Below are 15,961 nucleotides of genomic sequence, written 5' to 3' on the forward strand. Positions count from 1 at the left end.
CACTAAATTGATGCAGAATTTAAGAACATATTTGTATTCTATGATGCTTTAGTAAGTCAGGAGCATTTTGAATTTCTTTCTTTTTTCCATTTTTTTTGTGAAAATTTTAATCTGTCTGTAAAAATAAACATCACAGTGTTGACAAAGTGGAGTACATTTGGGTGGGATAATATTTATGGTACAGGTGCATACATACAATTCATCTATAAAAATTTGATCACAAACTGTCTGATCACTCTGCACTCTCCACATGTCAATGATGTAAGGAAATTTCTCATGTCACATGTACGGAAGAATGACGGATGTTAAAAACTCTTCATGGAAAGCTCTTTCATGAACTTCCCTGATTTGTTACAGGTCACAATAACTGTTTTAGTTAATTTTTGAGTCAACTAGTCAACTCATTTTTGAACAATCTGAATAAATTTTCCTGGTGGTTCTTGCCTACATAAGAAAATGTAAGGAAATATATTTCCTGATGCAGTTATATTATACTGTGAAGGGATCATTAATTTTGTTCAAATCAGTGTTCACTTCATGTTCCACAAGGTATCTATTGTACGTGAATTGCTACTAGCAACTGATATTATCAGTATTAATTGCGTAAGAAAGATAAAAATTAGGGGTTAGTACTTTCGTCTGTATCTGGAATCCTTCCATGGTTGCTAATACATTGTCCATCATTGAGATATCTTTGGAGCTTTCTAAATATATGGAGTTTTACTAGGAATCACAAATGGAACACACATTTGAAGAAAGTGTGCTGTAATTATTGATTTATTAATGAAATTACTACAGTGAAAATGACCAATTTTTAATAAATTTTAATGACGTACCATTAAATGATACTCTGTATGATGATGAAATTGAAATAAATAAATAAATAAGTAAAGGGTTTGAATCCTTACTGACAATGTGGTAGTCATGAGCCTTAGCCCATGAACTGCACTCACTTGTTGGGAACATAATTAACATTATTGATATAAGATGTTCACTTAAAACTTTAACATGGATTTTCTCGGAAACTGGGGGTCTAGAGTGGCCTTGTGATTAATTGAATGTTGAACTATAAACTTGTTTTCTTACATTATTTCTCGGAAAGTAATTACCATATGTAGTAAAAAAATCCATTGATTTTCGCATAGAAATAAAGTTTCTCTTAATATTTTTTGTGATCATTTGTACTTTTTTCAGGCTTTGGAATATAAGGAAAACTCAACTCTTGTTTGCAAATCTGTCTGAGGTGATACTGTGTACTGAAATTATCCCGTACATGATGAAATTTTTTCAGTATTGTTCTATGAAAGGTAAGTTTACAGTTAAAGATAATGTGTGTGTGTGTGTGTGTGTGTGTGTGTGTGTGTGTGTGTGTGTGTGTGTGTGTGTGTGTGTGTGTGTAAAAAATGTTATTAGATAGTAACATAATGATGATTTTTACCCGCACACCCACCTTCTCCATGCTCTCCAAAATCCACAAACCCGACAATCATGGACATGCCATTGTAGCTGGCTCTTGTGTTCCCACTGAAGTAATTTCGCTACTATTGACCAACACATCTAACCAATTGCGTGAAACCTAGCATCCCACATAAAAAATACTAACCACTTCCTTCACCGGCTTTCCATCATCCTCACCCTTTTACCTCCTGGATCCCTACATGTCACTGTTGATGCGCTCTACACTAACATCCCTAGTGCCCATGGCCTTGCCGCTATCAAACACTACCTCTCCTGACGTCCTGTAGATTCGAAACCTACCACCTCATTCCTTATACACCCCATAACTACTCCTTTGACAGGAAGGTTTAGAAATGAGCCTGCAGCACCGCAATGGACACTCACATGGCACCCTCATTGCCAACCTGTTTATGGACTATCTAGACAAGACCTTCCTGTTCTCCCAAAACTCCTAACCTGTTGTCTGGTTTCCTTCACAACCTCAACACCTGTTCTCCCATCCACTTCACCTTGTCCTCCCCAACCCAATGCACCACCTTCCTGGGTGTTGACCTCCACCTCTCTGATGACTCCATCCATAACTCTGTCCACATTAAACCTACTATAGTCCATGACAGCATTGATGGCCTTTGGGCCAGGGATGCACAGTAGGCAGCTGCGCAGCTAGGCAATGAGCACTCAGTCAGTTTCCTCATTCCATACTGTATGAACTCCTGTCATATTTGAGTGATATGTCACATTTTACAAATGCAAATTTCAATTGAAAGATTTCTGTGGTATTCTGTGTGTTTTATCATAATGATTGAAACACCTGGAAGGTGGCAAATGTTTCACCAACAGCCAAGGCACCTTATTTTTTAGATGTACTGATTCTTTGTATGTGATGCAGTTTTCAGATGATCATTTCGTGAGGTATATGTGGGGAAAGTAGTATGTTGTCCGACTCTTCCCAGAAAGTGCCCTCTCGAAGTTTCAGTAATAAAGCTCTCCTTGTAGTGTCCTCTCTTGTAGTGTCTGCTGCTGAAGTTTGTTGGACTCTCTGTAATATTCTTGCACTGACTAAATGATCCCGTGATGAAACGTGTTGCTATCTGCTGCATCTTCTGTTGTGTTGGCAGAAGAGCCAACACCGTGTTACTAGTGGAGGCCGAAATACATGCGTTTTAGCTCGTGCAGGCTGGCGTGAGGAGGGAAGGACTATACTGACGTGAGGTCTGGAACATGACAAGGAATTAGAATTCAGAAAGCGGGCGTAATTAGTTTGATACTTAACCTTAATCCATTAATGATGAATGTCGCTCTTGACGGTACATGATTCACAATATTATCTGTCCAGAATACATTCGTAGTAACTGAATATGGCGCCTTGCTAGGTCGTAGCAAATGACGTAGCTGAAGGCTATGCTAAACTGTCGTCTCTGCAAATGAGAGCGTATGTAGACAGTGACCCATCGCTAGCAAAGTCGGCTGTACCACTGGGGCGAGTGCTTGGGAATCTCTGTAGACTAGACCTACCATGTGGCGGCACTCGGTCTGCAATCACTGATAGTGACGACACGCGGGTCCGACGTATACTAACGGACCGCGGCCGATTTAAAGGCTACCACCTAGCAAGTGTGGTGTCTGGCGGTGACACCACATCTTCTTATCTCTTCTAGCAGTATTACCTGGCAAAGGTCCCAGATTGATGAACAATGCCCAAGAATTAGACAAACAAGTGCCTTGTAATCCACTTCTGTAGTCAATGAATTAAATTTCCTTAAGATTCTTCCTACAAATCTGTGTGGCATTTGCTTTTATTATTTGTTTTATGTATTCATTCCACTTAAGGTCCTAGATATTTTACGGTAATTACTGTTTCCAGCAATTTCTCATCAATAATGTAGTTGTGTAGAAGTGGATTTCTTTTCCTGTATATGTGCAATATCGTACATTTATTTACATTCAGGATCAACTGCCAGTCCCTGCACCATTTATCAAACCTCTGTAGGTCCTGCAAATCATTACTGTTTTTTGGCATTGCTACCTTCTCACAGACAACTGCATTATCTGTGAACAGCCTTAAAGAGTGGTCAGTGCAACAGAATGTCAATCCTAAGGGCCCAGGCTTGATTCACGGCTGCGTCGGAGATTTTCTCCGCTCAGGGACTGGGTGTTGTGTTGTTCTAATCATCATCGTTTCATCCCCATCGACGCGCAAGTCGCTGAAGTGGCGTCAAATCGAAAGATTTGCACCTGGCGAACGATCTACACCGTCAGATGGCCCTAGTCACACGACATCATCATTATCATCAGCCTTAAAGAGCTTCTGACGCATTGTACTCTATGATTTACATATGTTGTGAACAGCAATGGTACCATCAAACTTTGTTGGGGTACTTGCAAAGTTACCCTTACATCTGTTGATTTTGTTCCTTTAAGAGCAACATGTTGAGTTCTGTCTACAAGTAAGTCTTGAATCCAGTCGCAAATCTGGAGCAGACTTGGTAAGCTCGAATCTTTCCTTCTTCTTCTTCTTCTTCTTCTTCTTCTTCTTCTTCTTCTTCTTTCATAACTGTATTAAATGCCTTCCTGAAGTCAAGGAACAGGGCATCAACCTGAGTGCTGATGTCTACTGTGCCATGGTTTTGATGGATGAATAGAGCAGTCTGAGTTTTGCAGGATCTCCATTTGCTGACTCCATGCTGATTTTTATAGAGGTGATTTTTGTTCTCCAAAATGCCACAGTGCCTGAGCATAACACATGATGTCAACAATATAAGCCTGTAATTATGCCAGACTATTTTGTAGTTAGGCAACATTAGATTAGATTTTATGTTTTTAACTGTAAAGAAATTTTGAAAAATTCTTTAAAATTTTTTTGAAAATGAATGAAAATTCTTCAAGGCCACTTTAGGTGTATACAGGTTTCTTTATTGTGCAGCACAACCGGTTTCACAGTTTGTAGGTGCGTCTTTAGTTGATAATCACTTTTCACTTCATAAGGCTAGAGAGAGTGTATGACATCCCAACGTTCAAGTTGTAAACCAATTCATGAGTTCGTGTTAGTACTTCTCAATGATCTATTCTACCTTGTGACTGTCACAGCTGCCCATTGTAATGGATACAGTACAAGATGGACTTTCAATAGCCTGGTACAAGAACCTGTCACCTGATGACCACATTAAACTTTCATAGCTCAGTTACCACAGTCTTAGCACAGTTTTATTATTGATCTATATTAACTATGGCTTTATCTACCTGGCAGAGACTTTGTATGTGCTTACTGCACTCCTGTTTTAATAGGACTAAATTTAATGAGGAGTCAGCTTATTAGGCAATGAGTCTGTTATAACACTGCTTTGGTACTTGTTGGAGCATGAGTTTTGACTCTCTTGACGTTCATCAGACAGTGTATAAGTTTCACGTTCAGCCATTTCATGATCATGCAGTTAATTGGTTTACAACTTGAACATTGGCACATTGTAAATTCTCTGTAGCGTTATGAAGTGAAAAGCAATTATTATCTGAAGATGCTCCTATAATAGTGTGGAACCAAGTGTGTTGCCTAATAAAGGACTCTGTATACAGCTAATGTGTCCTTAAAGAATTTTCATTCATTTTCAAATTTTTAAAGAGTTTTAAGATTATTTTGGAGAATTTTTGGAAATTTCTTCACAGTAACAGTCTATAAATTGTCCATGTGTCGCGCAACCCTTCTTGAAGACAGGAATGACATGCACACACACACACACACACAAAGAATTGCCATTAGAAAACCTAAATCTTGGAGCAGATCAGGAGAATGCCCGAAACTTTCAAATTGATGCACACTCTGGTGCAGATTGAAAATTCATTCTGGAATCAATCGCCTAGGCTCTGGTGAAGTCGTGTCTCCACAAGATCCATCCTTCCAGTAGTGCAGTCTTGCATGGTATGCAGGGCAACTTCTGTGAAGTTTGGAAAGTAGGAAATAATGTACTGGTGGAAGTAAAGCTGTGATAGCAGGTTGAGTCTTGCTTGGATAGCTCGATAGGTGGAGCACTTACCTGCGAAAGACAAAGGCCACAGGTTTAACTCTCTATCTGGCACACAGTTTTAATTTGCCAAGGAGTTTGAAATATGAACACACTGTGGTGCAGAGTGAAAAATCCATTCTGGAAACAATTTCCCTTAATTTTTAGCCGTACTCGTCTCAACCTATTGTACTAAGAACGCTCAATACTAAGATATTGAGCATCCAAGACAAATCCTATCATGATACTTACTTCATTATTAAAAACAAGTACAAGTTACTACAGATATCTATTTTGCTAGTCCACGTCATGTGACACGTCATAAGTAGTGTAAAAATCACATAATTTGATTGACACACTGTGGAAACTTATGTACTTACATGCACACATAACAAATATATTCATATTTGACCTAGAAACAGATATAATTACATCACTGTCATAACATTGTTAACATGGATCTGTTGCATAGTTTTCTAAGATCTTGGCATGGAAAATGTGTTTAACTAAGCCTTTGACGTTGCAAGGAAGCCTGGTACTGGAAGGAGAATAATGTCTATTCTGTTTCAGTATTTTAGTGTGGAAGGATAATAAGCTCAGAAAAAGAATATTTGGTTTGTCAATTCAAGGAAGTTTTAATAAAATATTAACTGAATTTTCCATCAGTGCTTGTCAGAACGTGACAGCAATATCAAAAATGAAATCCTGTCATGATCTGTAAAATATTATTTCTGCATAACCTAAAAATTCAATACTTTAATGTGTAAATACTGTCTCATTGTATGCATTTCTGTATCCATATAATTAATAACTCCATATCATTAATAACTGTGCAAGGCTCATTTCACACTAGAAATGCTGATACTTGCATGTACCTAGGATTGCAGCTGGACCATTAACAACTGTGTATCTTTCCCTTTGATTATCCTGTGTCAGCAATTTGTTGTTACTACTACTGTACCTATTCTTTGAAGTGCTGGAAATTTTATAATGGATCGACAAAAATAAAATAGCTTTCCACAATTTATCATTTATAATTTTAAAAAGTCTACATTTGTTGGTTGCCTTTACTGGCTACCATCACATAATGAGCACAAATATTATTATTTTTATGTACATTTGTTGCAGACAGTTTTCTTACATGCAGGACACTTTACAAATGATTTGTTTCCTTCAGTTAGACTTGACAATGCAATTTGTTCGCTTTTCTTGCCTCTCAAGAACGTCTTTGGCTGTGACAGAGGTTGCTGCATACTTCTCAGCAAGCTCCTCCACCTGCTGCAGTATGAAATCACTGTGCTTCAACTTTTTCTCATTTAAAGCATTGTACAATACCCAGGCATTTATCCCAGCCAAATTCAGCAAGTTTTAAAATGTGTGAACAGGCCTATGTCTCGAGGGTGCTTTGATGGAGTATTTGTGAGTTGTTTGGTCGACCATGTCCCCTCCATATTTAGAGCTGTTAGAAAACATAACTGTATCTGGCTTCTTTTTCAAACCATCTTCAATTTTAATGTAAGGATGCATAGTGCTGAGAATCAGGACATTTTTGTTGCTCTTTCCCTGGTAAACGGTCAGTGTGGTAGCATTCTTCTTCAACAATACTGTGCTGTATAATACTTCTTTTGCCTTCTTGATACAGACTGGAATTTTCCTGCAAGATCGATTTATGATGCTTACTAGACTTGTAGCATTTGCCGAGAGAGAGCCAAGTAGGTGAAAAAATTGTCACATGGGACATTTCTTCCTTTATTGAGTTAAGGTTGCATCAACATTTTCAGAACATTATCGCCAAGATGCTAATCACTCGACCTAGTGTCATCCTTTCCTAGATAAGGGAAAGCATTCACAATATATTTGGAGTCTTTATCTACTGCTGTCCAATGCTTTTGCCCATATTTGTCTGGTTTTGAGGCCATGAACTGTGTGAATCTGCAGTGGAACTTTGAAGGAAACCGACGTTTGTCGATTGTTATATATGGATTCGGTAAGTAGCTACATTGTGTGTTCACAATGAAGTCTTAGCATATTTCTGATACCACAGCAAACGTATGTTCTTCTGTTGTTCTGATATTATGGATCAAATGTCAAATATGAAATAACGCATAATCTCTCTGGATCTGTCAAAAGCCATTGTTGACTTCACAAAATTAATTCCCAACTTCATTGACCACAATGTGTCTAGTTCAAAGCTCTTCACTTCTGTAGCACCATGGATGTACAATACAGCTATAAAAGCTTTCAGTTCTTCAGTGTTCATAGTCCAATCATCTGAACCCATTACAATGTGTCTCAGAATTTTGTCATCGGGCAATGAGATAGAATGGAGTATTGTGATTGTTAACCAAACTCAATGTACCATTAAGCATGAAGCTACATGAAAACTGCGATTGTTATAGAGGCTGCAGCAGAGGGGTCAGAACTGACCCATCCGCGGTTCTAGGTGAATCTTCATATTCCCTTTTTAATGTTTACCACAAATTTAAAATTAAGTATAACCGGTAATTACCTTATTTCATAAAAAGTCATAGACTTTCAGCACTGAAGGCAATAATGCAATAGAGCAACAAACAAAAGAATTAAGAAGTGCTGTGGTTCTAGTATTAATCTTTGGTTGCAAAATTCAGTTGTCACCTTGTAAGCTGACAGACCTGTGAACAGTCATTCACAAATTGAAAAATAATTTGAAGTATTTGTTAAATGAACGCCATACATCATCATGGGAGTGGATTTCCAGATTTATATAGTCTGTTGTCGTTGTCAGAATCACCATCATCATCTGCAACAGCATGAGCATCAGACTAGCTGTTCTTTAGTTTTCATGTTTCATTTTGTAGATCAGGAAACTTACATCACTCAGTAATCGATAATTACCTAGCAAGAGATTGCAATCAAATATGCTGACTTACACAGAACTGTACAGACTTAAATCTGGGTGCTAACTGACCAGATGAGCAAACTGATTAACAGTTACTATGTTGGGTGACAGAGAAAAATGGGGATTTTGAGACAAGCAATAAAAATAGAAAAAAATCATCTAAAAATTGGTAGTAATTGAACCACTAAAACTTGTCTTTTAAGAGACAGTAATGAAAATTTTCAGTGTTTGAGAATTATGTTTTGTAGATGGCATCTTCCTGTGTGTATACATTCTTCCAATCAGCTCTTGAGTTCCTCATTGAGTGCTGAAATATTGCAGCTGGGATACCATGAGTTTCATCTTGAATTCTTTGTTTCAATCCATCCAGTGTTCTTGGCTGAGTCACATAGACCCTATTCTTAAGGTAGCCCACAAGAAAAAATCACAACTAGACAATTTTAATAATCTTGTGGGCCAGATAATGCCAACAAATCTTGAAATTACATGGTTACCGGACCATTCCCACACAGCTGAAATTCAATACCTTGCAGTGTGCGATGTCACACCGTCTCGTTGAAATCAAGTTATGTGAAGTTGTGGAATATTTTTCACTGTAGGTTCATCAAAAAGTTGCAACATCTGATCTTACCAAACCAAAGTGACCGTCACTGTGATCCACTCATTATTTTCGAAAAAGTAAGGTCTGATGACTTTGTGTGATAAAACTACTCTCCATACTGTTACCTTACTGACTTGTAAAGAGCATTCATGAACTTCATTAGGGTTGCTGTCTGCCCACTAACTGTAGTTCTGCTTATTCACGTAACCTGTGAAATGAAAATGGCCCTCATCCGACATCCAGAATTATTGTACTGCTGCCAATGTACATTTTGCGTAAGAATCAAGAAGCTTCCTTACTTATCTTGCATTTATTGCAAGTGACTGGAAAAAAGCACAGGTGACCCCTGTATGTAAGAAGGGTAAAAGAACAGACCTTCACAATTACAGACCAATAGCTTTACCGTCAGTTTGCTGCAGAATTCTTGAGCATATTATAAGATAAAATATAGTAAATTTCCTTGAGAGGGAAAAGCTTCTGTCCAATAACCAGCACAGTTTTAGAATGCATTGCTCATGTAAAACTCAGCTTACCATCTCCTTACATGATGACCTATGAACTGTGGACAAAGGGCAACAGGCAGATTCCATATTCCTAGATTTCCAGAAAGCATTTGATGCACTGCCCCATTGCAGACTGTGAACAAAGGTTTTAGCTTATGGAATAGGTTGTAGGAAAAACAGTGATGTAATGTTTGAATACAACGTTAGCAGTGTACTGCATGACACAGTCATGTCAATTAAATATCCAGGTATAACATTGTACTGAGCGTGTAAGGAGGGTAGTGGGAAAGGTGAATGGTCGACTTCAGTTTATTGGGAGAATTTTAGGAGAGTGTGGTCAATATGTAAACAAGATCGTGTATAGGACACTACTTTGCCTCATTCTAGAGCACTGCTCGATTGTTTGGGATCCCCACGAGGCTGGATTAAAAGACGACATCGAAACAATTCAAAGGCAGACTGCCTTGGTACGTTCAATCAACATGTGAGTATCAGAAAGATGCTTCATGAACTCAAGTGGGAATCCCTTGAGGAAGATGATGTTCTTTTCATGGAAAAGTATTGAGAAAATTTAGAGACCCGGCATTTGAAACTGACTGCAGAATTAGTCTACTGCCACCAACATACTTTTACATAAGGACAACAAAGATCAGAAAAATTAGGGCTCATACAGAGGCATATAGATAACCGTTTTTCTCTCACTCTTTTTGCTAGTGGAAAAGGAAAGGAAGTGACCAGTAACACTACAAGGTGCCTGCCACCCACCATACTTATTATGGTGGCTTGTGGTGTATGTATGTAGATGTAGATTTAGATGTAGATGTAGATGTAGGAGGAGCTCCACAGCTTGTCCAAAAATACGTTGTCTTTATTTATGTTTGTCATAATTTCTGACAGAATGCTAATCACAACAGTGAATCATTTTTGGCCAGTTGTTTCATGATCTCCAGTTTGTACGGATGCAATTTTAAATCAAAATGGAGAATTTGGCAAATGCTATCTTGGGGCATTCCACTCGTAGCTACTTGCTTACAAACTGAATATTGTGGGCTCTGTAAGACTGAAACACATACAACTTTGATGTTGTGTGCAGTGCAAGCACTTCTTGGTCATCCTATCAGTTTCTTTTTTCTCTTCACAATTTTTAATCAAAGCTTTTTTTGCATTTTCAAGAGAACTCGACTGTGACACACAAGTTGGAAAAATGTCGGGAGTCCCTCTACGCACTTTTCATGGTATCATTGTTTTTGTTAAACATTTTATGGCAAAAGTGTATTCTTGACCATTCCACAAATTGATGATTCTGAATGGTGAGATTGTTTACAGCTCAAGGTCCCTGTGCACCAGTGCTGCCAACTGTATATGGCTGCCACCATGGCTGTTTTTCTACATCATCCTACATGTGTAATCATTGAAGGCTCATCTCTGGCTGCCTTGGAAATAATACTGATTGGGACAAAACATTTTGTATTCGTGGATTGGTAGCTATGGACTACCTGTGGCCCGGTGCATGACATCCGTCTGTATGCAACAGACATTACTACACGTTAAAATATAAACCTGTTACAGTTTAGATATTAACATAAAAGATAGTAAAAGTAGATAATACATGAACACATTAGATAGAGAAGTTTTTGATTAACAGTTAGTGTGATCTCCTTAAAGGGTATAAACTGTGGTTTTATTTTATGGGCCAGATTTTTAACTAGAAAAATTTCACATTTATGGAAACAGAAAAATTAAGACTATGTTGTTGATGATACTGTGGCAACTCCTTTCCTTGCCTCCATGGTAGCAGCAGATGACGGGCTCATAGACTGGAAACCAGCCCTCCAGCACACTCGGTGGTCACTTCCACCAGAGGGAGAACTTAGATGGCCACACTTTCTGGATGCTAGGCACACTGAACTGTTGCTCCACCAGTCTCTTGTTTCACTCCGACAAGGCAACATCCCCGGTCGTGCTCTTAGCAGCTTGCCCGCGCAATGTCATGTGGCCCGCATTGCCGTCTGCCGCATTTTGCTGGGGTGTGCGTGAACTGCAGAATTATTATGCCACGCTCATCATAGTCATCGTCCTGTCGTGGTCCATTCAATAAGAGGAGTGCTACCACGTTTTTTCCACACTGCCTTCCAGAGCTGCATCTTCTCGAGGTGATGCTACTGACTACAGGAGTACAAAGCCCAATTCTGGCTGCCTGGTCCCCCAATTGGAATACTGTGTGCAGTGCAGTGCAAATAGTGCTGTGAAGTGCAGTGCACACCGAGACTACCAGGCTGATTTATTACTATGCTATCCGTGACCATTTTGGCACCTCTTTTCCGCCAAGCACACCATTGAAGCGGTCTTCCCATGCCACTGTATGGTGCCGAGCAAAGGTTGTGAGCCACTCGTGGTCCTCCCAGTCCAGATGTCCTCAATTAAGAGGTATTAGATAATTTCAAATTTACTGTAGTCGTTAGCTTTTGGGTTAATATGTTAAACCAACCAGCGGCTCTTCCAGCACACCCCATCATGATTAGTTTTTTTAACTAGCACACTGCTTAGGAATGTGTGCCCCTCAGGTGTGTGGAAAGGTACATAAACAGTCCCTTCAACACAATGGGATGGCAACCTGTTTTTGAGCACCTTTCAGAACCAGTTTCATAAGGTATCATTTTGTGATAACTTATCGGCTCGTAAGATGAATATTGATATGTCCTCTGAGAGTGTGAAAGCAAATTCCTTGGTCATTTCATGTGGTAAAGCTCAACAGTGTTGATAACGTGAGCCTTAGGCAAGTTTATCAGTGTAGGCATAAAATCCTAATCTTTCTGCAGCACTGAGACCATCATTGATCTGACGGGACACCATCCAGCGATTTGGGTATGGAATACACTGGGGAAGCCATAGATCACATAACTTTTTATATGCTTGGCACCTTTCTGTGAATTGTGCACACTATGATATTAGTAAATGACTTCTGGATGTTCAGTGTAAAGCAATTTGAATTGCAGCAGTATATGTTCATTCATGATGTCTTTGTTTTTATTTTATTTTATTATTATTTTTTTTTTTTCAGTGCCAAAATGTAGCCATGGATTCTACACACATGATCACCATCATTTGTAAGTAATCTTATCAAATGTGTGAAAAATTGTTTGTCCAGTTAGTGTTTGTTGTGTGCTGCTGTATTTTTAAAGAAAGTCTCTTTTAAAAGTCAGTATTGTGAAAAGGATAGATTGCTATTCACCATATAGTGGAGCTGTTGAGTTGCAGACAGGCACAACAAAAAGACTGCTAAACAGGTAAGCTTTCAGCCAAAATGTCTTCTTCTGAATTAGACAATGTACACACATACATTCACACAAATGCAACTCACAAACATATCACCACTGTCTCTGGATGCCAAGGTCAAAGTGGTCATGTGTGTGAGTTGTGTTTGCATGAATGCCTGTGTGTATGTTGTCTAATTTAAGACGAGGCTTTGGCTGAAAGCTTACTTGTTTAGCAGTCTTTTTGCTGTGCCTGTCTGGAAGTCATCTCCATCATATGGCGAGTAGCAATCTATCCTTTTCATAATATTGTCATTATTCCAACCTGGATTTTCCATGGTTCATTTTCTTTTTTTAAAAGATGATTTGTAGACCTGCAGCTGATGTATCATTTGTGTGTTTTCTGCTATAGTTTGTGATGATGTTCACCTTCTTTATTTCTTCGTTGATCGTCCTTGGTGTCAATGTACTGGCTGAAACAATATGGCATGGAAGTGCAGTAATGTCTACTGTAAATGATGTAGCCAACAGGTGCACATTTGCATTTCTCAGTTGCTTATTTTCATTTTTCACAACCCCCCATATAAACATTTATATGGCCAGTGCACTATTGTTTAACTTTCGATAAGCCTCATTAATAGGTTGCAGGCAAACATCCACCTACTGCTACCATAGTTTACTACTGAACATCTACGAGCAGTAAAAACCTAACCAGAAAGTTCACAGTTCTTGAAAAATAGAAAGGTACTGGACTGACTGTCTCTTGACCAAAATCCGTGCCCTTATATATCCTCACAATAATAGGTACTGGACTTACACATTGTTTGAAGTTAAATTTACTGAAATTACAATTAAAACTCAACTCATTAAATTAACAGAATACACCGAAAATTGGTTCTTTTTAACAGTTTCTCCTACTGCAAGGATTAACCCGAATTATTTGTTTAAATCATGAAATTAACATATATAGTTATGCAAACAATACTTTTGATGAAACTTTTAATTTCTTTGGAATTAATTAAGGGCTGGCTTTGCTAACATTTTTGAATAGAGCCAAATAGATCCTTTAAGAATACAATAAGTTGTGCCCCCAAATGTTTATAATTAGTACAGAATTTATATTTGTTTATACATAACAGTAGAATTTAAGTTATGAAACAATTACTGATTTCACCCTGCAGTGAAAGATACTAACTAGGAATAGTCAAAATAAATTAGAAAATCAATTACATACATAAAACTAAGCACAAAATTAGATCTGGTGTTATATTCTTCAAAAGTGAGAGCCAACCTTTCTCTTTTATGCAAATGCAGATTATACTCACGTATGTTAATGGTAAGTAGTTAAAATTGAAAAAACGAATTTAAGTGGGCAGATGGCAGAAAAAGAGGAGAAATAAAAATATCCCAGCTTGCTTCATCACGAGTTCTAATTACCATTGCCTTTAAATGACATTAATGTATTTTCTTTGTGAGCTTTACTATATGCATTCTTGTAGCAATGTCTCTTAGGCTACGGCCACAGTGTACGTGCCTCGCTTGACGCCTAATATGTCGGGACTCACCACGTGAATCACTTTGCTAAACTTAGGAGACCAACTGCACTGAGCACTAGGAGACAAAGCTAGTCACTTCCATGTCAGTAGATGAAAAGTCATGTTGGTTTGCTGGGATGCCACATTGTGGCTTCAAAGATTATAATACCTGAATGAGATTTTCACTCTGCAGCGGAGTGTGCACTGATATGAAATTTCCTGGGCAGTTAAAACTGTGTGCCGGACTGAGACTCAAACTCTGGACCTTTGCGAGCACTTGCCTGCAAAAGGCAAAGGTCCCAAGTTCGAGTCTCGGTCCGGCACACAGTTTTAATCTGCCAGGAAGTTTCATATCAGTGCACACTCCGCTGCAGAGTGAAAATCTCATTCTGGAAACATCCCCCAGACTGTCGCTAAGCCATGTCTCCGCAATATCCTTTATTTCAGGAGTGCTAGTTCTGCAAGGTTTGCAGAAGAGCTTCTGTGATAGATTTTGTCGGTAACATTCTATTAGTGGCCTAACTGTAGCAGTATATAGAGTTATTTGTATGCTGTAAAATTATATCAATTGTGTATAACATATTTTTCATTCATTTTTAGTGTTCTACAAATGGAGCAATGGAAGAATGAGTATGAATTGCAACATACTTACAAGAGTGTTCAGAGGATGGACAGTGCAGGTCACAAAATACAGAATGCAAGAAATTTTTCTCTGGTAACCAATACAGAAGCAGAAAGGAAACAGTCGGAAGAACCAGAGGCAGAGGAAGATGAAGTCATAATTGAAGAAGTTCATTCAGACTGAGTTGCAGCATTTCAGTGGCTCCTTCCTTTCATTTCAGTGGCTCGCTCCTTTTAGTGCAGAACTGTATTACTAAGTATGAAAGAAGTGTAATAATGTAAAATGCTCGATAAAGATAGCATAGTCACACGTACAGGAACCACTAATATATTCCATGGTTAACTGATAAACTGCATCATGTTGTGGAGACGGATCGTTAAAACAAATGCTATTAAATTCTCAGCATTGAAACAACTCTATATATGACATCTGAATCAAGAATAAGCTACAGTTCAGTATCAGATTAGAACTAGTATTTGCTATTAAAAAACCTGAATCAGCATGTACTTTCTATTCGTATGTTATTATTTTTCATCATTTTGATGCTATCGTTACATAAAAATAATTTTTACTTCTGTCTGCCCACAATTAAAAGAGGCAGGCTGAGCATTGCACAGGTGTCTATCTAGTATTCCTCTTTATTTTTATTCAAGTTGATCAGTATAACTTATGTTTCCATTTAAAAATCATGATATTAACATTGTCAGTCTATCTTGGTGTATGTGATATGATCTTGCTGTCAGTCTGTCGTGATATGTGTATATGATATGTAAAGTAGGATTTTTGACATCCAGTTTATATTCTGTTCATTAAACAATACTTTATTTATTTAAAAACTGGCCTTTCATTACGCAGAGTTCTTAAAAATATGCCGATATAACATACAGAAAAAAATTTGTAGTTTTTTGTTTTAAACAGAGACTGCAGTTATGAAGTGTGTATCTTGTAAAACTAATTATATATTACACCTTACAGCATATATCTGAATTTGTTTATGTACAGTATTACCAATATTTTCATCATAGATATCAATGGTAATCTTTACTAAGAAGACACAAAACTAACAGAAAAATATATCGTGTAGAATTATGTTGAAATGTCGCCAAAACTGGCAA

General features: G+C 38.0%; 1 protein-coding gene across 2 annotated transcripts in view; it reads left to right on the top strand.

Annotated features, from left to right (window-relative positions):
• The window catches only part of LOC126470111 (cell cycle checkpoint protein RAD17), a 135,425-nt gene extending 119,760 nt beyond the window's left edge, over positions 1-15,665 (top strand). For both annotated transcript variants that reach the window (XM_050097715.1, XM_050097716.1), the window contains exons 11-13: positions 1,195-1,307; positions 12,497-12,542; positions 14,825-15,665. In XM_050097715.1, coding sequence (XP_049953672.1) covers positions 1,195-1,307; positions 12,497-12,542; positions 14,825-15,029 — 364 coding nt within the window. In that variant the 3' untranslated portion in view covers positions 15,030-15,665. The remainder of the gene's footprint in view (positions 1-1,194; positions 1,308-12,496; positions 12,543-14,824) is intronic.
• Positions 15,666-15,961: the final 296 nt, after the last annotated feature.

The sequence above is a fragment of the Schistocerca serialis genome, chromosome 3, assembly GCF_023864345.2.
Source record: "Schistocerca serialis cubense isolate TAMUIC-IGC-003099 chromosome 3, iqSchSeri2.2, whole genome shotgun sequence".
Taxonomy (NCBI): domain Eukaryota; kingdom Metazoa; phylum Arthropoda; class Insecta; order Orthoptera; family Acrididae; genus Schistocerca; species Schistocerca serialis.